General features: G+C 44.0%; 1 protein-coding gene across 5 annotated transcripts in view; it reads right to left on the bottom strand.

Moving 5' to 3' along the window:
• Positions 1–17,818, bottom strand: part of TENM2 (teneurin transmembrane protein 2) — a 1,167,677-nt gene that overhangs the window by 184,752 nt on the left and 965,107 nt on the right. For all 5 annotated transcript variants that reach the window (XM_086412765.1, XM_086412766.1, XM_086412768.1 and 2 more), the window contains one exon: positions 10,198–10,299. In XM_086412765.1, coding sequence (XP_086268891.1) covers positions 10,198–10,299 — 102 coding nt within the window. The remainder of the gene's footprint in view (positions 1–10,197; positions 10,300–17,818) is intronic.

Genomic DNA, 17,818 nt, shown 5'->3' with positions numbered 1-17,818 from the left:
GAGGGATTGGGTAGTGGGTACAGCCAGACATCCTAGAATGTGAAGTCAAGCGGGCCTTAGGAAGCATCACTATGAACAAACCTAGTGGAGGTGATGGAATTCCAGTTGAGCTATTTCAAATCCTAAAAGATGATGCTGTGAAAGTGCTGCACTCAATATGCCAGCAAATTTGGAAAACTCAGCAGTGGCACAGGACTGGAAAAAGTCAGTTTTCATTCCAATCCCAAAGATAGGCAATGCCAAAGAAAGCTCAAACTACTGCACAATTGTACTCATCTCACACGCTAGTAAAGTAATGCTCAAAATTCTCCAAGCCAGGTTTCAACAATATGTAACTGTGAACTTCCAGATGTTCAAGCTGGATTTAGATAAGGCAGAGGAACCAGAGATCAAATTGCCAACACCCATTGGATCATTGAAAAAGCAAGAGTTCCAGAAAAACATCTATTTCTGCTTTATTGACTATGTCAAAGCCTTTGACTGTGTGGATCACAATAAACTGTGGGAAATTCTTCAAGAGACAGGAATACCAGACTATCTGACCTGCCTCTTGAGAAACCTGTATGCAGGTCAGGAAGCAACAGTTAGAACTGGACATGGAACAACAGACTGGTTCCAAATAGGAAAAGGAGTACGTCAAGGCTATATATTAGCACCCTGCTTATTTAACTTCTGTGCAGAGTATATCTTGAGAAACGCTGGGCTGGATGAAGCATAAACTGGAATCAAGATTGCCAGGACAACTATCAATAACCTCAGATATGCAGATGACACCACCCTTATGGCAGAAAGTGAAGAACTAAAGAGTCTCTTGATGAAAGTGAAACAGGAGAGTGAAAAAGTTGGCTTAAAACTCAACATTCAGAAAACTAAGATCATGGCATCCAGTCCCATCACTTCATGGCAAATAGATGGGAAAACAGTGGAAACAGTGGTAGACTTTATTTTTGGGGGCTCCAAAATCACTTGCAGATGGTGACTGCAGCCATAAAATTAAAAGATGCTTGTTCTTTGGAAGTAAAGCTATGACCAACCTAGACAGCATATTAAAAAGCAGACATTACTTTGCTAACAAAGGTCCATCTAGTCAAAGCTATGGTTTTTCCAGTAGTCAATCATGTATGGATGTGAGAGTTGGACTTTAAAGAAAGCTGAGCACCAAAGAATTGATGCTTTTGAACTGTGGTGTTGGAGAAGACTCTTCAGAGTCCCTTGGACTGCAAGGAAATCCAACCAGTCCATCCTAAAGGAAATCATTCCTGAATATTCATTGGAAGGACTGATGCTGAAGCTGAAACTCCAATACTTTGGCCACCTGGTGCGAAGAGCTGTCTCATTGGAAAAGACCCTGATGATGGGAAAGATTGAAGGTGGGAGGAGAAGTGACAACAGAGGATGAGATGGTTGGATGGCATCACCAACTCAATGGAGATGACTCTGAGTAAACTCCAGGAGTTGGTGATGGACAGGGAGGCCTAGCGTGCTGCAGTCCACTGATTCACAAAGAGTCAGTAGCGACTGAACTGAATTGAACTGAAGAGAAAAATGGCAAGATTTCCATCCTCTTTTCTCAAGGCCCCACAGAAACTTGGTAGGAGCAGAGAGCAATTCCCAGAGAGAAGACTATGTTCCTGTGGTTGCAGCATTTCTGGGCCTCCCCTGACAGCCATTCAGCAGTGGACCTTGTAATTTCTAATTGCTATTACTGAACAAGGAAAGCTCTGCTGTATTAAATTTCTACTGCAAGTTGGGGCCTTAAGTTCAGCACCAAATACACCACCTGAAAAACTTACATCAAAAACCACACCATCAGAAGCCTTATCTTTTCTGAAAGGCAAGACTGCTTTATGCACAAGCTAAGGAAGCATCTTAAGTCAATGAGAGACTTCAAACACAAGTCAATGAAAGAAAAAGGAATCAGAGTTAAAAAGCATCTAGCCCAGGATGACCCTGGTGGTACAGTGGCTAAGACCCCACACTCCCAAAGCAGGGGGCCTGGGTTCAATCCCTGGTGGGGGAAGTAGATCCCACACCCCACATGCTGGAACTATGAGTTTGCATGCTGCAACTGAAAGATTCCTTGTGTGGCAACTAGAATATCCTGCATGCCACTTGGAAGTTCCCTTGTGCTGCAACTAAGACCCAGAGCAGTCAAAAAAGTAAATAGGTACAAATATTAAAAAAAAAAATCTAGCCCACAGCAAATAGCATACAAGTATAGTGATTAGAAAGTCATGCAAGGGAATTAGTAATAACAGAAAAAAACCATAAACTAAACAATAATTGAATAATAAGCATGATTCTAGCTGGACAGGAGAGGCACCTGATGGAGAACAGTGCAAGACATCAGGAAAAAAAACCACCATATCTCCTCAAGCTCTGAATGTGAACAGGTTGCTTACTGCATTAAGAAATTAATGACATTCTATGCTAGAAGACACTCTTCAGTGTAGCTCCTTTACTGTATGCCGGGAGCCGGCATGTTGCATATTGAGTGCATATTGCATATTGAGTGCAGCACTTTCACAGCATAATCTTTCAGGATCTGGAATAGCTCAACTGGAAGTCTATCACCGCCAGGAGCCAGCGTGAGGAACTCTGCCCGTGGCAAAGGTCATGAGGAAGGAGGCTCGGCATACGCAAAGGCGGGATCGAGCCTCAGGAGTCCCCCTGGAAATTCTCGAGCATCTACCCCCAAAACCAGAGTCTGCCTACTTTCTGCTTTGTGCTCTCACCTACACCTCTGACTTTACAGGCTGTCCCCTACTACCTCTCTCTGAAAAAAAAAGTTAACTTACAGCTCCAGTTAATAAAGTTCCTGGGTGTGATAGTGTTTCAACCTACAAACTCCTTTGGAAGTCCTCTAGCCTGCCTGAATAGGTTTTTCTGGCCACAAGTGATTGCTCAGAGCCTCCCAACTGTGAGAGGCAGGAGATGTTCTAAACTGTCTAAACACAGATTCCTTTGAGCAGTTAAAAGATTGATTAGAAATTGTATTGGTGAAGGGTTTTTCACTTGTTGGGCCAATGTTTGCTGCTAAGTCTCCATATCCCTTACCTGCTGTGTCCCTGGCAGTGTATTGATGAACATAATTGGTGTAAGTAGTAGCTTTAATGTTTATAATCTTGGACCCTTGAGTTAATTCTTTTTCTTGTTACAGCCCACCACACCTTTGCCCTATAGGAATGCAACTTTAATGCTTTTGGAGGGTGGCGCCTGACTAGTCACCTTTAGAGAAAAATAAGTTTTCTGAAGAAAGGGTCTTAAAATGTTAACAGGCCTCCGGGCCAGAAGATGATGCAAATCACCTAAACTTTTGCATATGATAAGTTTGCAGGAAGAAAGCCTGGCTTACTGCATGACTCTACCCCTTCCCCCATTATCCTCTATGCATAACTTAAGGTATAAAAACTACTTTGGAAAATAAAGTGCGGGCCTTGTTGATGGAAACTTGGTCTCCCCATGTCGTTCTTTCTCTCACCTTCTGGCTGAATTATTCAGCCTCTTTTCTCCACTGAATTTCCTCACTGAGCTATCCTTATTCTATTACTCTTTATATCCTTAATTAACATTTAATTAAGCAGTTGTTTCCTGATCCTCGCCGACGCCGTCCCCGCTTCAAATTCCCTGGTTCCACCGGGGCTGGACCCCAGCAACTGTACTCTTCCGCCATGGAATTTTTTCCACATTCCTTGAAACGAGTTGACTCTTCATAGATCCACACTTTATTGCTTCATGAACTTTCTTATCTTCTCCTTAATGACATCCATAGCATTCAGAGTCCACATCCCAGCACGCCGGACTTAGGCTTACATTTCCTATGTCCTTATCATGTGCATCCATCAGACGGGAAGCTCCCAGAAGGCACGTGCTGGCACTCTCGCTTGTTACCTTATGCCTGGTACTTAGTGCAGTGCCTGGCTCACAGCGGGCACATGATAGGCACTTGCTGGATGCACAAATAAGTTTGGTCCCCTGAACTGATTTGGATCGAGGTGTTAGAACCCGCATACGTTCTTCTGGGGGTGAGGGTCAGTTCCACTTGAACTTCTAGCCCCTCGGAGCCCCCAGTTCGGCGGCGGACTGTGGCATGACTGCCCTGCAGTTCATGCCGACTGCTTTCTTCACTCACTGCGAGGATGTCTTTGAGTGCCTGATGCAGACTGGCAGGTTTATCAGGAGACAAGGAGCTGCCGTCCACACTGCATATCTGAGGGCACAAGAGGCGCTGCGCCAGGTCAGGAGAGCAAACCCGCGTTTCTGTCACTTGGACGCACACCTGGCCACTTGGATGTGATGGGAATCTCGTCCGCTAATGTGGCAAATTCTCCTCCTGGCAGGAGAGCCTGAGTCTGCTGGCTGCCTGCAATACAGAAACTGGCAGACCTGAGGCATACTGGGCACAGCTGGCAGTGCAGGAACAAAGGGGAATGTGAGTTTGTGATGGAGGAGGACCTGGGCTCAGGTTCTCTTAAAGACATTTATCAAGAAAGAAAGGACATGATCGTGGGCTGCAGCCGGGAGATGGCATGCTCCGTTCAGGGTGGCAGGAGCCCCGGGACTGGCTGTCTCTCTCCTCTGCACTGGCTAGCACGATTACTCACCCTGTCTGCTCCAGAGCTCTCCCTGCTAACACCTAGGAGTTTCTTAGGCTCAAAAGTTGTCCATGAGTGGCAATTTGTCATCGTCACCAACAGATTGCACAGGACCAATGGGATCGAGCCACCCTACCATCTCCGCCTTATGTGTGAGGGGTGAGGGGCAGGTATACACATGCTCACACCCACAAGCACACACCCCCTCACACAGAACCATATTTGAATCTTTTCTTATCAAAGACCAGAAGTGCATCTTTGATAGAATTCACTGAGAAAGGCACAGCATCTTATGTAACCTCAATCTTTTTTTTTTTTTTTTGCTGCACTGCACGGCACATGGGATCTTAGTTCCCCAACCAGGGATCGAACCTGTGCCCCCTGCAGTGGAAGCACAGGTCTTAACCCCTGGACTGCCAGGCAAGTCCCTGTAGAACTTCAATCTAATCATGAGAAAACATCAGACAAACCCACATCTAGAGGCTAGCTAAGAAATGCCTCACTAGTACTCTGCAAAACACACTCAAGGTCATGCGAAAAAAAAAAAAAGACTGAGGAGCCCTTGTAGACTGGAGGGCACTAAAGAGACATGACAACTAAACACAAAGTGAGATCTGGACCAGAAAAAAGGGGCAAAATTAGAAACAAGTCTGTAACTTAGTCAATAGCATCGATCCATGTTAATTTCCTGGTTTCACCAACTGAACTTTGGTAATTTAAAACGTTGACATCAGGGGAAGCTGAATGAACCCTGGGAACTCTGTGTACTATTTATGCAATCTGTCTGCAAGACAAAAATGATTTTAATATTAATAAAAAAAGCTTAACATTGGGGAGGGTGGTTAGAATAGGATTTATCTCACATTGCTGATATGAGAATGGATAAGACTGTATGCATTAAGTACTTTATACAAAGCCTGGTACATCTTTAATACTTAATAACTATTGGTGGTTATGAAAAAAAAGAAACTATTTGAAATGGAGGCTTAACAGACCCCAAGTAAATCAGGCACTAATCATTAAGCTTACCCACTTGAAGCTGGTAGAGTTGAACCTGTGCGCCTATTTTTACCAAGTTTCCCACTTTATCACCTACCTCTTGTGTAAGCAGTGAATTGCATTATTTTCAGGACCCTAAACTTAGGACTTGAGATATTCAAGGCTTGAATTTCTCTAGAAGCCAGGCTGGCTCACACGTGCTATACAGTAGGATCCAATTTGGGGATCACTGGTGTGAAATGATGGAGAAGGCAATGGCACCCCACTCCAGTACTCTTGCCTGGAAAATCCCATGCACGGAGGAGCCTGGTAGGCTGCAGTCCATGGGGTCACGAAGAGTTGGACACAACTGAGCGACTTCACTTTCACTTTTCCCTTTCCTGCATTGGAGAAGGAAATGGCAACCCACTCCAGTGTTCTTGCCTGGAGAATCCCAGGGACGGGGGAGCCTGGTGGGCCGCCGTCTATGGGGTCGCACAGAGTCGGACACGACTGAAGTGACTTAGCAGCAGCAGCAGAAGGTGTGAAATGAATGTCTGAGAAGCTGACTTGGCTTGACTGCTCAGAGCAGGGAAAAGATTCCGTACTTGAATGCAAAACAAAATGACAATGAGGTGCCACCTCACGCCAGTCAGAATGGCCATCTCTGAAAAGTCTACACTGTAGACTCCACAAATAACAAACGCTGGGGAAGGTGTGGATTAAAGGGGACTCTCCTACACTGTTCATGGAATATAAATTGGTACAACCACTATGGAAAAGAGTACAGAGGTTCCTCAAAAAACTAGAAACAGAGTTGCTATATGATCCAGCAATCCCACTCCTGGGGATATACCTGGACAAAACTACAATTTGAAAAGATGCATGCACCTCTATGCTCATAGCAGCACTATATACAACAGCCAAGACATGGAGACAACCTGTCCATCAACAGAAGAATGAACAAAGAAGATGTGGTACGTACATACAATGGAGTATCACTCAGCCATAACAAAGAATGAAATAATGCATTCTGCAGCAACACTGATGAACTATGTGAAGAGATTGTAAGAAAGACAAATACCATATGATATCACTTACATGTGGAATCTAAAACAGGACACAAGTGAACATATCTACAAAACAGAAAGAGGCTCACAGACATAAGAACAGGCTGGTGGTTGCTAAGTGGGAGGAGGGGCAGGGCTGGAGCAGGAGTTTAGCAGATGCAAGCATCTGGAGCATTAGCAGATGCAAACTATCATACACAGGATGGATGGACAACAGGGCCCTACTGTGCAGCACAGCAACTGCAGTCAATATCCTGCGATAAGCCATAATGGAAAAGAATATGAACAAGAATGCTGCTACCGCTGCTGCTAAGTCGCTTCAGTCATGTCTGACTCTCTGCGACCCCATAGACGGCAGCCCACCAGGCTCCCCCGTCCCTGGATTCTCCAGGCAAGAACACTGGAGTGGGTTGCCATTTCCTTCTCCAATGCATGAAAGTGAAAAAGTGAAAGTGAAGTCGCTCAGTCGTGTCTGACTCTAGTGACCCCATGGACTGCAGCCTACCAGGCTCCTCCATCCGTGGGATTTTCCAGGCAAGAGTACTGGAGTGGGGTGCCATTGCCTTCTCCGATGAACAAGAATAGATATGTGCATAACTGAATCACTCTGCTGTATACCAGAAACTAATACAATATTGGAAATCAATTATATGTCAACAAAATTTAAAAAAAGAAAATATTTCTTTCTCAATAGATTTAAAGGCAGCACTGGTTGTTTGTTAGTGTTAGTCACTCACTCATGTCTGACTCTTTGTGACCCTATGGACTGTAGCTTGCCAGGCTCCCCTGTCCATGGAATTCTCCAGGTAAGAGTACTGGAGTGGGGTGCCATTCCCTTCTTCAGGGGATCTTCCTGATCCAGGGATCAAATCCGGGTCTCCTGCACTGCAGGTGGATTCTTCACTGTCTGAACCACCAGGGAAGCCCAAAGGCAGCATTAACCTTTCCTATTTATTGCAACAGATTCCAGGTTTCTTTTCTAACTTTTCATTTTGACGTTGTTCCTTTTAAAAGAAGTTCACCTATGTAAACCTAATGGGTAAACTTAAAGAAATATATTAAGGAAATAAAAATTCTGATGCCCCATGAATTTGACAAAAATCATGAAGGTGGTACATGAAAGAGCAAAGTGTGAGAAATGAGGGATTAGGGTGTTTCTAAACACTGTCCTTGTTAATGAAATAGCTAAATTGTGCCCATTTCAAAAAATACTAAGGAATTAATATCTTCAGGGCCAAGAGGCAAAAGCTTAGTCCTAACATTCTTAAGCCAACTTACCCAAGAATAAGTGAGGAAACAAAGAGAAAGCAATTTTCGTCTCTAAACACTTCAATTTTGCCCACTGTAGGCGTCAACAGCTGAATTAAAATATACAACAAGTTCAGAGGCCGATTTCTGGAACGGCTTCTGAGTATGCCAGAGGAACTACTCTTAACAGCCACTCGATATTTGTTTCGCGAGGATCAATTATATACCCCGACTAATGCACAGTCAGAGCGTGCCGCCCGGCCCGCAGTACAGGTGGTGAATGCAAAACACACACCGAGAGGCCTTTTAAGCAGCTAAATGCACACCCCATTACAGATCCATAATGTAGAATGGGCGCTCATCTGCAAATGGATGGAGAGCGAAGAGTTCTTAAATGGCTGGGGTACTTAGGGCTGAAAGGCCGGTCCCTGGATGTGCAGCCGGAGCACACACGGTTTTAGGATTAATAATACATCGAAGTGTGTCAGTGTTAATATACATTTACAGCTCACAGGCCATGCAGCAGAGTGTTCAGCCCGTTTGCAGCCATACAGAAAAGGACTATTCTGTCCTTTCTCTCATTAATGCCTTCACTCCCAGGAAAATTAGATTATGCAAGAAAAGCCATTCAGACGCTATTGAGGTTTTCCCTACTTTAAAGCCTTTGCTCAGGAAAAGTGCTCGGCACCACGAGGCAGGTGTCATCTACCTCCCTCCATCAAAGCCCATCAGAACTGGAGCCAAGGAGCGCTAGGCTCTGCTGTCTACTTGGGGGATGTGTCCACGTGCCCTTGGGCATAGTGTGGTAAGGAGAAAAGCGGCCGAGAGAATGGTCTGGTTCGGTGGATCCCTGCTCTCTTTTCCTTTTGCATCTGACAGGTTTACTAAATCTTTGACATGATCCTGTGGTTAAGGATATGAATGTAGTAGTGTCATTTAGCAATGAATCTCACACAGGTGCAACCAAACCACAGTCCTGTTCATTTATCAATCAGCATTCGGAAGGATATGGGAATTGCAAATCTTTGAAATACTGTGAATATTTGAAATACCATACAATTTTCCCAAGCCATTGTGGTGAGGGTGGTACTATTTAGCATTTACAGAGTGGCTTTATTAATGATTGCCTCTCTCTTAGAATATCAAGGCAGCATGGTCTTTTGAAGAGGAGCACATAAAGGGATGAAAATAGTATACAGATATATAAATAAACATACTATGACATGTGTAAATAAAAGATGGTAAAACTAAAGCCTCCAAGGGCTCCCAAAGTGTTCTGCTAAGAGCTTGGGGGTACATTCTCTCATTCCATCCTCACAATGAATTCAGGAAGAAATTCCCTAGTTTTCCAGAGGAAGAAACCAAGATTCAGAAATGTTAGGTCACTTGCTAAAGGCCACAGAGATCCTGAATGGGGCTGGAACCCAGGAAGGCCTGACTCCTGAACAAAGGCTTGGAAGCTCTCTACTGCTGTTTTTCAGACCCACTCACTGGTGGGTGGGGAGTCAGTGTAGTTAGTATATTTCATTTTTTAAAAGTGAAATAGGACAGAATAGAAAAGAAACATGAAGTGTTGTTTTATGAAAGTCTCAATTTAATTTTATACCTGTATTTATCATGAACAAATACTTGTGTGTGTGTGTGTGTATGCATGCATGAACCATGTCTAAAAAGTGTGAGAAGCTCAGCTCTCCACTGCACTTGCCTGTGATACCATCACTTGAAGGTCAAACTCAAGGTCTCCTGTTAGCTAGATATGAGCCATAAGTCCCCTATTTTTGTGAGAGTCATTTTCTTTCTTCTATTACCTTCCCCCCAAGAATCCCAGGGCCCCCGTCATTCTGTGCAAAGCAGTGTAGATAAATTAATAATACAATTTAAAACCGATTCCACCAAGATAAATAGCACTTCCTAGATTAAGAGCGTAGCTGGCCAGAATGAATGAAATTTACTAACCCTGAGATGCTTAATCTTCCATTACACAGAAGTTAATGATTATAAGAAAGGAGTGATGGCAATTCACTTCTGCTTTTACAGGAAATCTAACCATCTCATTTTTAGCAAATCTTTCTTCTCAGCACACCTCAATGCCAAGGATAACTGCCCTGCTCTTATAGGTATATTGGCCAATTGTCATATATCAAAGTCTCCTCTTTACCAAAGTGGTAGGATGCACAGCTTGCACCGGCTTACAAGATATCCCAGTGGAATTTGCTGGGGAGGCAACCTTGGTGCTCCCTCTCCCAGCCCCATTGAGAAGTCTCTTTTCTATTTTCCAATCGTCGCAGGGAAGTGGTGGTAAGTACCTTTAGCGCAGTCTGCTCCTAGAAACCCTGGGAAGCAGTGACACAGCCCGGACACACATTCGCCATTCCCGTGGCAGTTACGTGGACAGTCCTGCACTGAATCTGAAAAAGAGAGAACGTGAACAATTACTTCTTTCTCTGCTTGCTGGTGAAGCAGTTTAGTAGCCAGCCACCTACTGTTTTTCAGGAGCAGTGGCAGTAACCTCGGATGCCTACTGGGGACTGGTAAGGAGAAGTGGGCGAGGTAGGAGAACAGGGATGGGTGGGGACTAGGGCAGCTTGGACAATGCATGGCTGTAACCACTGCTCTCCATGGGATTAGCCCAGGCAGGAATTTGAGTATAGTACTATTGCATTTTTTGCTTTTTCAAAAGAAACTACTTATCTGAATTTAAAAATTGCAGTGTTCTATGCTGGCAAGATTGAAACACTGTAAGCCTCAGCCTGTCCCCAATATCACCCTATCAATATGAGATTTGGTTTGAGATATCAGCTTTTAGCCTCAAGTATAGAGAATGATTCTCCAAATGACAGAGGTGCTCCTGATCTCAGGTTCGCAGAGTAAAAAAATCCCCTGCATTAAAGAAAGTCTAAATACCTAAGACTGATCAATTTTGGCATGATTTGGGGATTCATTAAGTAGTAGGTTTGGGGTGGTACAAAAGTCCTTTTATGCCTAGCTTTTTGCAGATTTTTTTTTTTGTGAAAATCAATTAGTTCACCCTTGTTCTCACCTGTATAGCCATCTTATTTCATGATTTACTTTGCTATGTGTACTCTCAAGAAATGCCTTCAAAGGGATCATTTTGGAACTTTTTCATGTTGATTTGGGTCTGCACAGCAGTAGATGTATTCTTTTAAAATTATGATTATTATTATCCTCATTTCGCCTTACATTCAAATAAACACATTTAGACTTTCAGGTTCTAAATTACTAAGATGATGAAAAGCCACTGTGCCCCAAAGATGACATGACACAGTCCGTGGAGAGCTAGGGACATTGGCTTAGTGATGTGCGTGAGACTATGAAGTCTAATTGTCCCTAATGGAACGGTAAGGCCTTCCTTTAAACTGAATTTCCCATTTATTTCCACTCTGGACTGAAAAACCAAACCATGCTTTCTTTCTATAGTTGCACTTCTCAGCTCTCATCTTCTAGAATCAGGCTGTGGTTGGTTTCTGGCAGTAGGAGAATTCGAGAAGTCTATCTGTGTTTTCCAAAATCAGTATCAAGCCGATTTCTTTCCTTCTTCTTTTTTTTTGTTTTTGGCTGCGCTGCGTGGCTTGTGGATCTTAGTCCCCGGACCAGGGAGTGAACCCGTTCCCTCAGCAGTAAAAGTGCAGAGTCCTAACCACTGGACCTCCAGGGAATTCCCAAGCCAATTTCTTTAGTGTCCAACAATTATCACTGCAGAATCAAATCCTTGAAGTTGGCTCTATAAAGGTGGGCTGAGAAGCATCCAAGTGGCTATCAATTTGTTTCATGTTTCATCTACTCATTGTCCCTTTCCTTCTTTCATTCAAAAAGCATTAGGTTGAATCATACGAGGTAGCTGCTTTGGCAGGTCAAAAGCCAGCAATTTCACACGATGGTAGGAGATAATGGGTCTCGTGTGTTTCTGAATGTTTTATGAGCAGAGGCACCGACTGCCTTAGCTCTGGACTATCTTTTGAAAGGCTGTCTGTACAGTGAACAGCCTTAGGAGATATAGCATCTGTCTTCAGAGCAAAGGCCAGGTTTAGTTACTGTCCAGTAGAATAAAGAGAATGTCTCCCTCTGGAGAAAAGCAAGAGCAGGCTCACTGCCCATGTGGAGACTGGAGTATAGTAAATGAAGAGTTGTACATAATGTAACCCACGGCCTGTGCAGCTGTCACCTGGCCCTGTGTTGCCCTGTGGGAATTGGTGTTTGGGAAACTTGCACATAGGCTGGTATTCTCGAAATTACATTGCTCTGAGGAATAAAGCCTGTTGTCTCTTACCCAGGAGCACCCCCTCTTCGGATAACATTGATGACGCTGTGGCTGGCTAATAATATGTTAGCTTACAATTAGGGTGAGATCTCAGACCTGCCACAGTCCTTGAAAGGGGGGTTTACTTTATTAATTGAGCATCTGTTATACATAATGAGGTGTCCCTGGTGGCTCAGATGGTAAAGGATTTTCGTGCAATGTGAGAGACCCAAGTTTGAGCCCTAGGTCAGAAAGATCCCTTGGAGAAGGGAATGGCTACCCACTCCAGTATTCTTGCCTGGAGAATGATACAAGGCACCCTACAAGGCACTGTTGAATACAGTGGTGACTAGGAAAGACATAGTCTCGTCCTCACAGAACTTCCACTGTTATAGAGAACACAGGTTAAAAAAATCATCAAATACAGTAAAAATTGTGGTACGTGGACTCTCTTGGCCATGCGGTGATTAAGACTATGTGCTCGCAATGCAGGGACAGGGATTTGACTCCTGGTCAGGGAACTAAGGTGCCACATGCCGTGCAGCATGGTGCAAACCCCCTCCCCTGCCCCGCCCTGCACAAATCATGATATGTGCTTTGAAAAGAATGGGATACTGTGAAAGGGAGTAAGAGGAGGAAGCTACTTAGAGAGGATGGCCAGGGAGGGCCTCACTATTCCATGCAGGTGACATATAAGGGTGAACTGGAAAAGCCAAGTGAAGAGCAAGACAAAAGTACTCCAGACAGGAGGAAGATATGCAAAGGCACCCTGGCGGAAAAGAGCATAGGTGAATCCCATGTGGCTGGAGGGTAGAAAGAAGGAAGAGAGTGACATAAGGTGGAGCTGGGGAAACTAGATCCTCCAAGGCCCCAGAGGCCATGTGGATGAGTTAGATTTTATTCTGAGACCAACGGGAACAAATGAAAAGTTTTCAAAATAGAAATGACATCATCCAGCTTGCATTTTCAGAAGTCACCCGGACAGCAAAGTGGAGCTTGAGTCTCACTGAGCAGCTTGGTCTGGGAATGGTTTGGTGGAAACTGACATGGCTCAGGCCAAAGCTCCCTGTTCTCCAACCGAGCATCCTCAGAGCAGCGAGGATAGGAAGCTCTTAACCATCACAGTCCCAAGGAAAAGGACCAAGGATTTTGCACAAACTCCTTGCTCTTTAGTTGACGTATTTATCTTTAAGTCTCAGTTTAGAAAACATTTAGCTTCTATCTAATCTTCCTTCTCTGGGCTTCCCTGGTGGCTCAGCAGTAAAGAATCCACCTGTCTATGCAGGAGACGCAGGTTCAATCCCTGGGTCTGGAAGATCCCCTGGAGAAGGGAATGGCTACTCATTCTAGTATTTCTGCCTGAAGAATTCAATGGACAGAGGAGGCTGGAGGGTTATAGTCCATGGGATCACAAAGAGTTGGGCAGGACTCAGTGACTAACCAACAAAATCTATTTCCCTCAACCTGGGTTTTGTACCCTTTCCATTACCCTCCCCTAGCTCCTATAATTGCCTTTTTACCTATCTGTCTCCTCTCATCAAGTTCTATGAGGAAGAGACCAGATTTGAACTGTTTACTGAGGTATTTTCAATGTTTGGCACATAGTAGATCCTTGGAACAGAGAAGGCAATGGCACCCCACTCCAGTAATTTTGCCTAGAAAATCCCATGGATGGAGGAGCCTGGTAGGCTGTAGTCCATGGGGTCGCTAGAGTCGGACACGACTGAGCGACTTCACTTTCACTTTTCACTTTCATGCAATGGAGAAGGAAATGGCAACCCACTCCAGTGTTCTTGCCTGGAGAATCCCAGGGACGGGAAGCCTGGTGGCCTGCCGTCTATGGGGTCACACAGAGTTGGACACGACTGAAGTGACGCAGCAGCAGCAGCAGATCCTTGGTAAAGAGTTACTAAAGTGTTTGTGTGTATACATGTGTGTGTATGCACACACATCTCAGAGGAGAGGAGAATCCAGAATAAGCAAAAATTGCAATGAGGAGTACTTTTCATTCAATTTCCCCCAGGTCTTATCTTGGAAGCATTTCTACAGTTTTTGAGGAAAGCAACAATTATGTGATACTGCCGAAATATTGAAGGAACCTACTTCCCTCAATCACCTTTTTTCAACACTCAATTTAAATATTACTCTTGAAATCTTATCAGTTTTCCTTTTTGTCATCCTGGTTGAAGTTTTCTTGAGGAAACAAGGCGGGTGATGAAAGACCAGGAAATGGGATTTTTACTCAAGCGGAGGCCAGCCTCCCTGAAATGTGCACCACACTTCAAGAATGCCACTCCATAGTCCCCTGAGATGAAACTCATTTCTGAAAGCAGGCTGCTTCTCTCCAAAACACATCGGAAGACTTCCCTGAGTCAAAGGTATATTTAGCGTGATGGCTGGTTGACACCCGTCTAACGTCCTTCCTTCTGTTTCATATCACAGGGGCTTTCGGCGCTCCAGGCTGCTCTTGACGGCGAATGGTCTGATAATAGATATGTGTGGGAGAATCCCTGAACCAAATAAAACACTGTTCTTTTCCCTACATTTCAGGCCAATTACTATCATTGCTCTATCAAGATGTCTGCCCAACTATTAGGCCGATTACCTTTGACTTTCTCTTTGAGCTATGTCCAGACAAGAGAAATCCTCCGGGTAGAATTGCTATTCCCAGCTCCGACAGAGAAGTGAGGGTAATGGCTCAGGGGAAAGGGCATCTCACCACCTCCATCTGTGTCCATGTGGATAAAGGTGATGGAGGGCAGAAGCCATTATTAGATAACATGGCCCCCAGACAACTTGCTGCGTGGAAGGGAAGAGGGTTTTAGCTGGCTACAATCCAAAGCAATTCAGTGGTTAAGAACACAGGCTCTGGAGAGCTGATTCTGACTCCACTTCTTACTAGCTATGTAAGACCTTAGGTTAACTTCTCTGAGCCTGGGCTTCCTCAACTGGAAAACAAAATATTGGTAATCCTGACCTCTTATAACTACTCTATGGGTTGACTGATCTGGTCCCCAAAAGGGCCAAGTCCACGGGACCTGGAACATGGACAACTCTCTATAGATGTGCTGCTGTTACTGGTTTTGCTATTATCCATTCCACTGGGTCTTTGTAGACTCCAGCTAAGCCAGCTACTGTGCGTGAGGTGTGTGTATGAAGCCTCTGAGTTTTAAACACGAAGCAAATGGATGGATCTAGAGATTGTCATACTGAGTGAAGTAAGTCAGACAGAGAAAGACAAATATATGACATGGCTTACATGTGGAATCTAAAAAATGGCGCAAATGAACTTATTTACAAAACAGAAAAAGAGTTACAGATGTAGAAAATAAATTTGTGGTTGTCAGAGGGTAAGTGGGGGAGGGATAAAGTTGAAGATCGGGACTGAGATGTACACATTACTGTATATAAAATAGATAAAGACCTACTGTAGAGCACAGGGAATGCTACTCGACATTCTATAATGGTCAATATAGGAAAAGAATCTAAAAAGAGTGAATGTATGTATATGTATAACGAATTCCCCTTGCTGTATACCTGAAACTAACCCAGCATTGTAAATCAACACTATTCCAATAAAAATATTTTAAAAATGTGATTTAAAAAAAATTTTTAATAAACCCACACAGGGAACTGAAAAGACATCATTTCTCATCATGCTGCTGCTACTGCTAAATTGCTTTAGTTGTGTCCGACTCTGTGTGACCCCATGGACTGCAGCCTACCAGGCTCCTCCATCCATGGGATTTTCCAGGCAAGAGTACTGGAGTGGGGTACCATTGCCTTCTCCACATTTCTCATCATATTCTTATGCAAAGGATTGTTTTTTTTATCTTAACATCTCAAACTAGGTCCAAATGTATTGCCAGTGTCTTTCTTTTGTGTTCTGGTTTTTATCCTTTTAGATTTTTTTCCTCACTGGTACATAATATGCTCTTGGAAATTTCCCCTAACTATTGGAAGATTTCTCCAGTGACTTTCCTGTTACAAAGTTTATGCCATTAGTGTAGAGCAGTGCTTGGCAAACTTTTTCTGTCAAGTGACAGTAAATATTTAGACTTTGTGGGTCAAACTGTCTCTGCTGCAACCATTCCACTCTCCTGTTATAGCTGCCACAATGTGACAACAGATGAATGTGGCTGTGGTCCAATAAAACTTTATTTATAAAAATAGGCAGTGGGCCAGATTTGGTCCATGGGCTCTGGCAGGCCAAGTACTGCTTTAGAGCATTTGGCTTGCCCTGTTAGGGCCCATCTTTTCTTAGCAGAGGAATAAGCATTAACTTCAGTGCTATCAGATCAGATCAGTCGCTCAGTCGTGTCCGACTCTTTGTGACCCCATGAATCGCAGCACGCCAGGCCTCCCTGTCCATCACCAACTCCCGGAGTTCACTCAGAGTCACGTCCATCGAGTCAGTGATGCCATCCAGCCATCTCATCCTCTGTCGTCCCCTTCTCCTCCTGCCCCCAATCCCTCCCAGCATCAGAGTCTTTTCCAATGAGTCAACTCTTCTCATGTCTATGGTAAATACCAAATACTGATTTTGGCAGCTATGGCTGCCACCTGGATTTTAGGTTGGCTTATATATCTTTTTCAAGGATCAGGGAAATCCTAAGAGCAATCCATGAAACCAGTAGGGAAGTTCTTAACATGAAGTTAAGAGAAAAACAGCTGCACAAGACGTGCTCTTAAAAAGTCATCAGCTCTCATGAGTGATTACCAGCTCCATTCCAGACAGGTTCCATAAGAGATGGTACATCATCCTTCCCTCCAAGGACATGGTCATTACTTGTCCACAAATGATGAAACTGAGGCTTGGGAAGGCAAGTGACCCTCCCAGGTCAGATGTGGGAAAGAAAAGGCAGGATTTAATCCTAGATCAACCATCTTCTCCAGGTTTCTAGAGAACCATGAGGTCTATGGCTGAATGCTGCTGGGACAACATGGTGCTGTAGAAAGGCAATGAATAATCCCTGGAAGTCCATGTTGTCTCCATCATTTATACATCCTGGGACCTTGAGGGACTCAGTTTTCTGAACCTCAGTTTATTCATCTGTGAAATGGGTCTAACAATCTGCCATGATTCAGAGAGGTTCTGCCCAGGATCAGTTATCATCATTAGTAGACGATTAAAACCTAATGACAAAGTAAATGCAATGAAAATATTTATAGGTGCTATGAATGCTAAAATTCTTAGGATTTGCTTTTGGACAACTCATGAAATATTCTCAAATGGCCCTTTTAGGGGTTATTTGACTTATAAGGGGAACTTTTGGAAAAAATCTTAGCTTTTCCTCAATAGCTACTAAAAAGTTGTGTTAAAATATGCCCCACATGACAAGTGCTTAAGTAAAGCTTTTGGAGATTTACCAATCTGAGAACAAAGATATGATTTCCTTCTTATTGCTCAGTTGCTTCAATCATGTCTGACTCTGCGACCCCATGGACTGTAGCCCACCAGGTTCCTCTGTCCATGGGATTCTCAGGCAAGAGTACTGGAGCAGGTTGCCATGCCCTCCTTCAGGGGATCTTCCCAACCCAGAGATGGAACCCACGTCTCATGAGTCTCCTGCGTTGCAGGTGGATTCTTTACCACTGTGCCACCAGGGAAGTCTGTCCTTCTATGGTTACACCCTTATTTTTCAGGTTTAAAAAAAATTTTTTTTAAG

Source organism: Bos grunniens, chromosome 7 (genome assembly GCF_055505025.1).
Source record: "Bos grunniens cultivar Pamir isolate PY7600 chromosome 7, Bosgru_T2T1.0, whole genome shotgun sequence".
NCBI classification, from domain to species: domain Eukaryota; kingdom Metazoa; phylum Chordata; class Mammalia; order Artiodactyla; family Bovidae; genus Bos; species Bos grunniens.
Note: the sequence above shows the minus strand (reverse complement) of the source record. Positions and strands in the feature narration are given on the sequence as shown.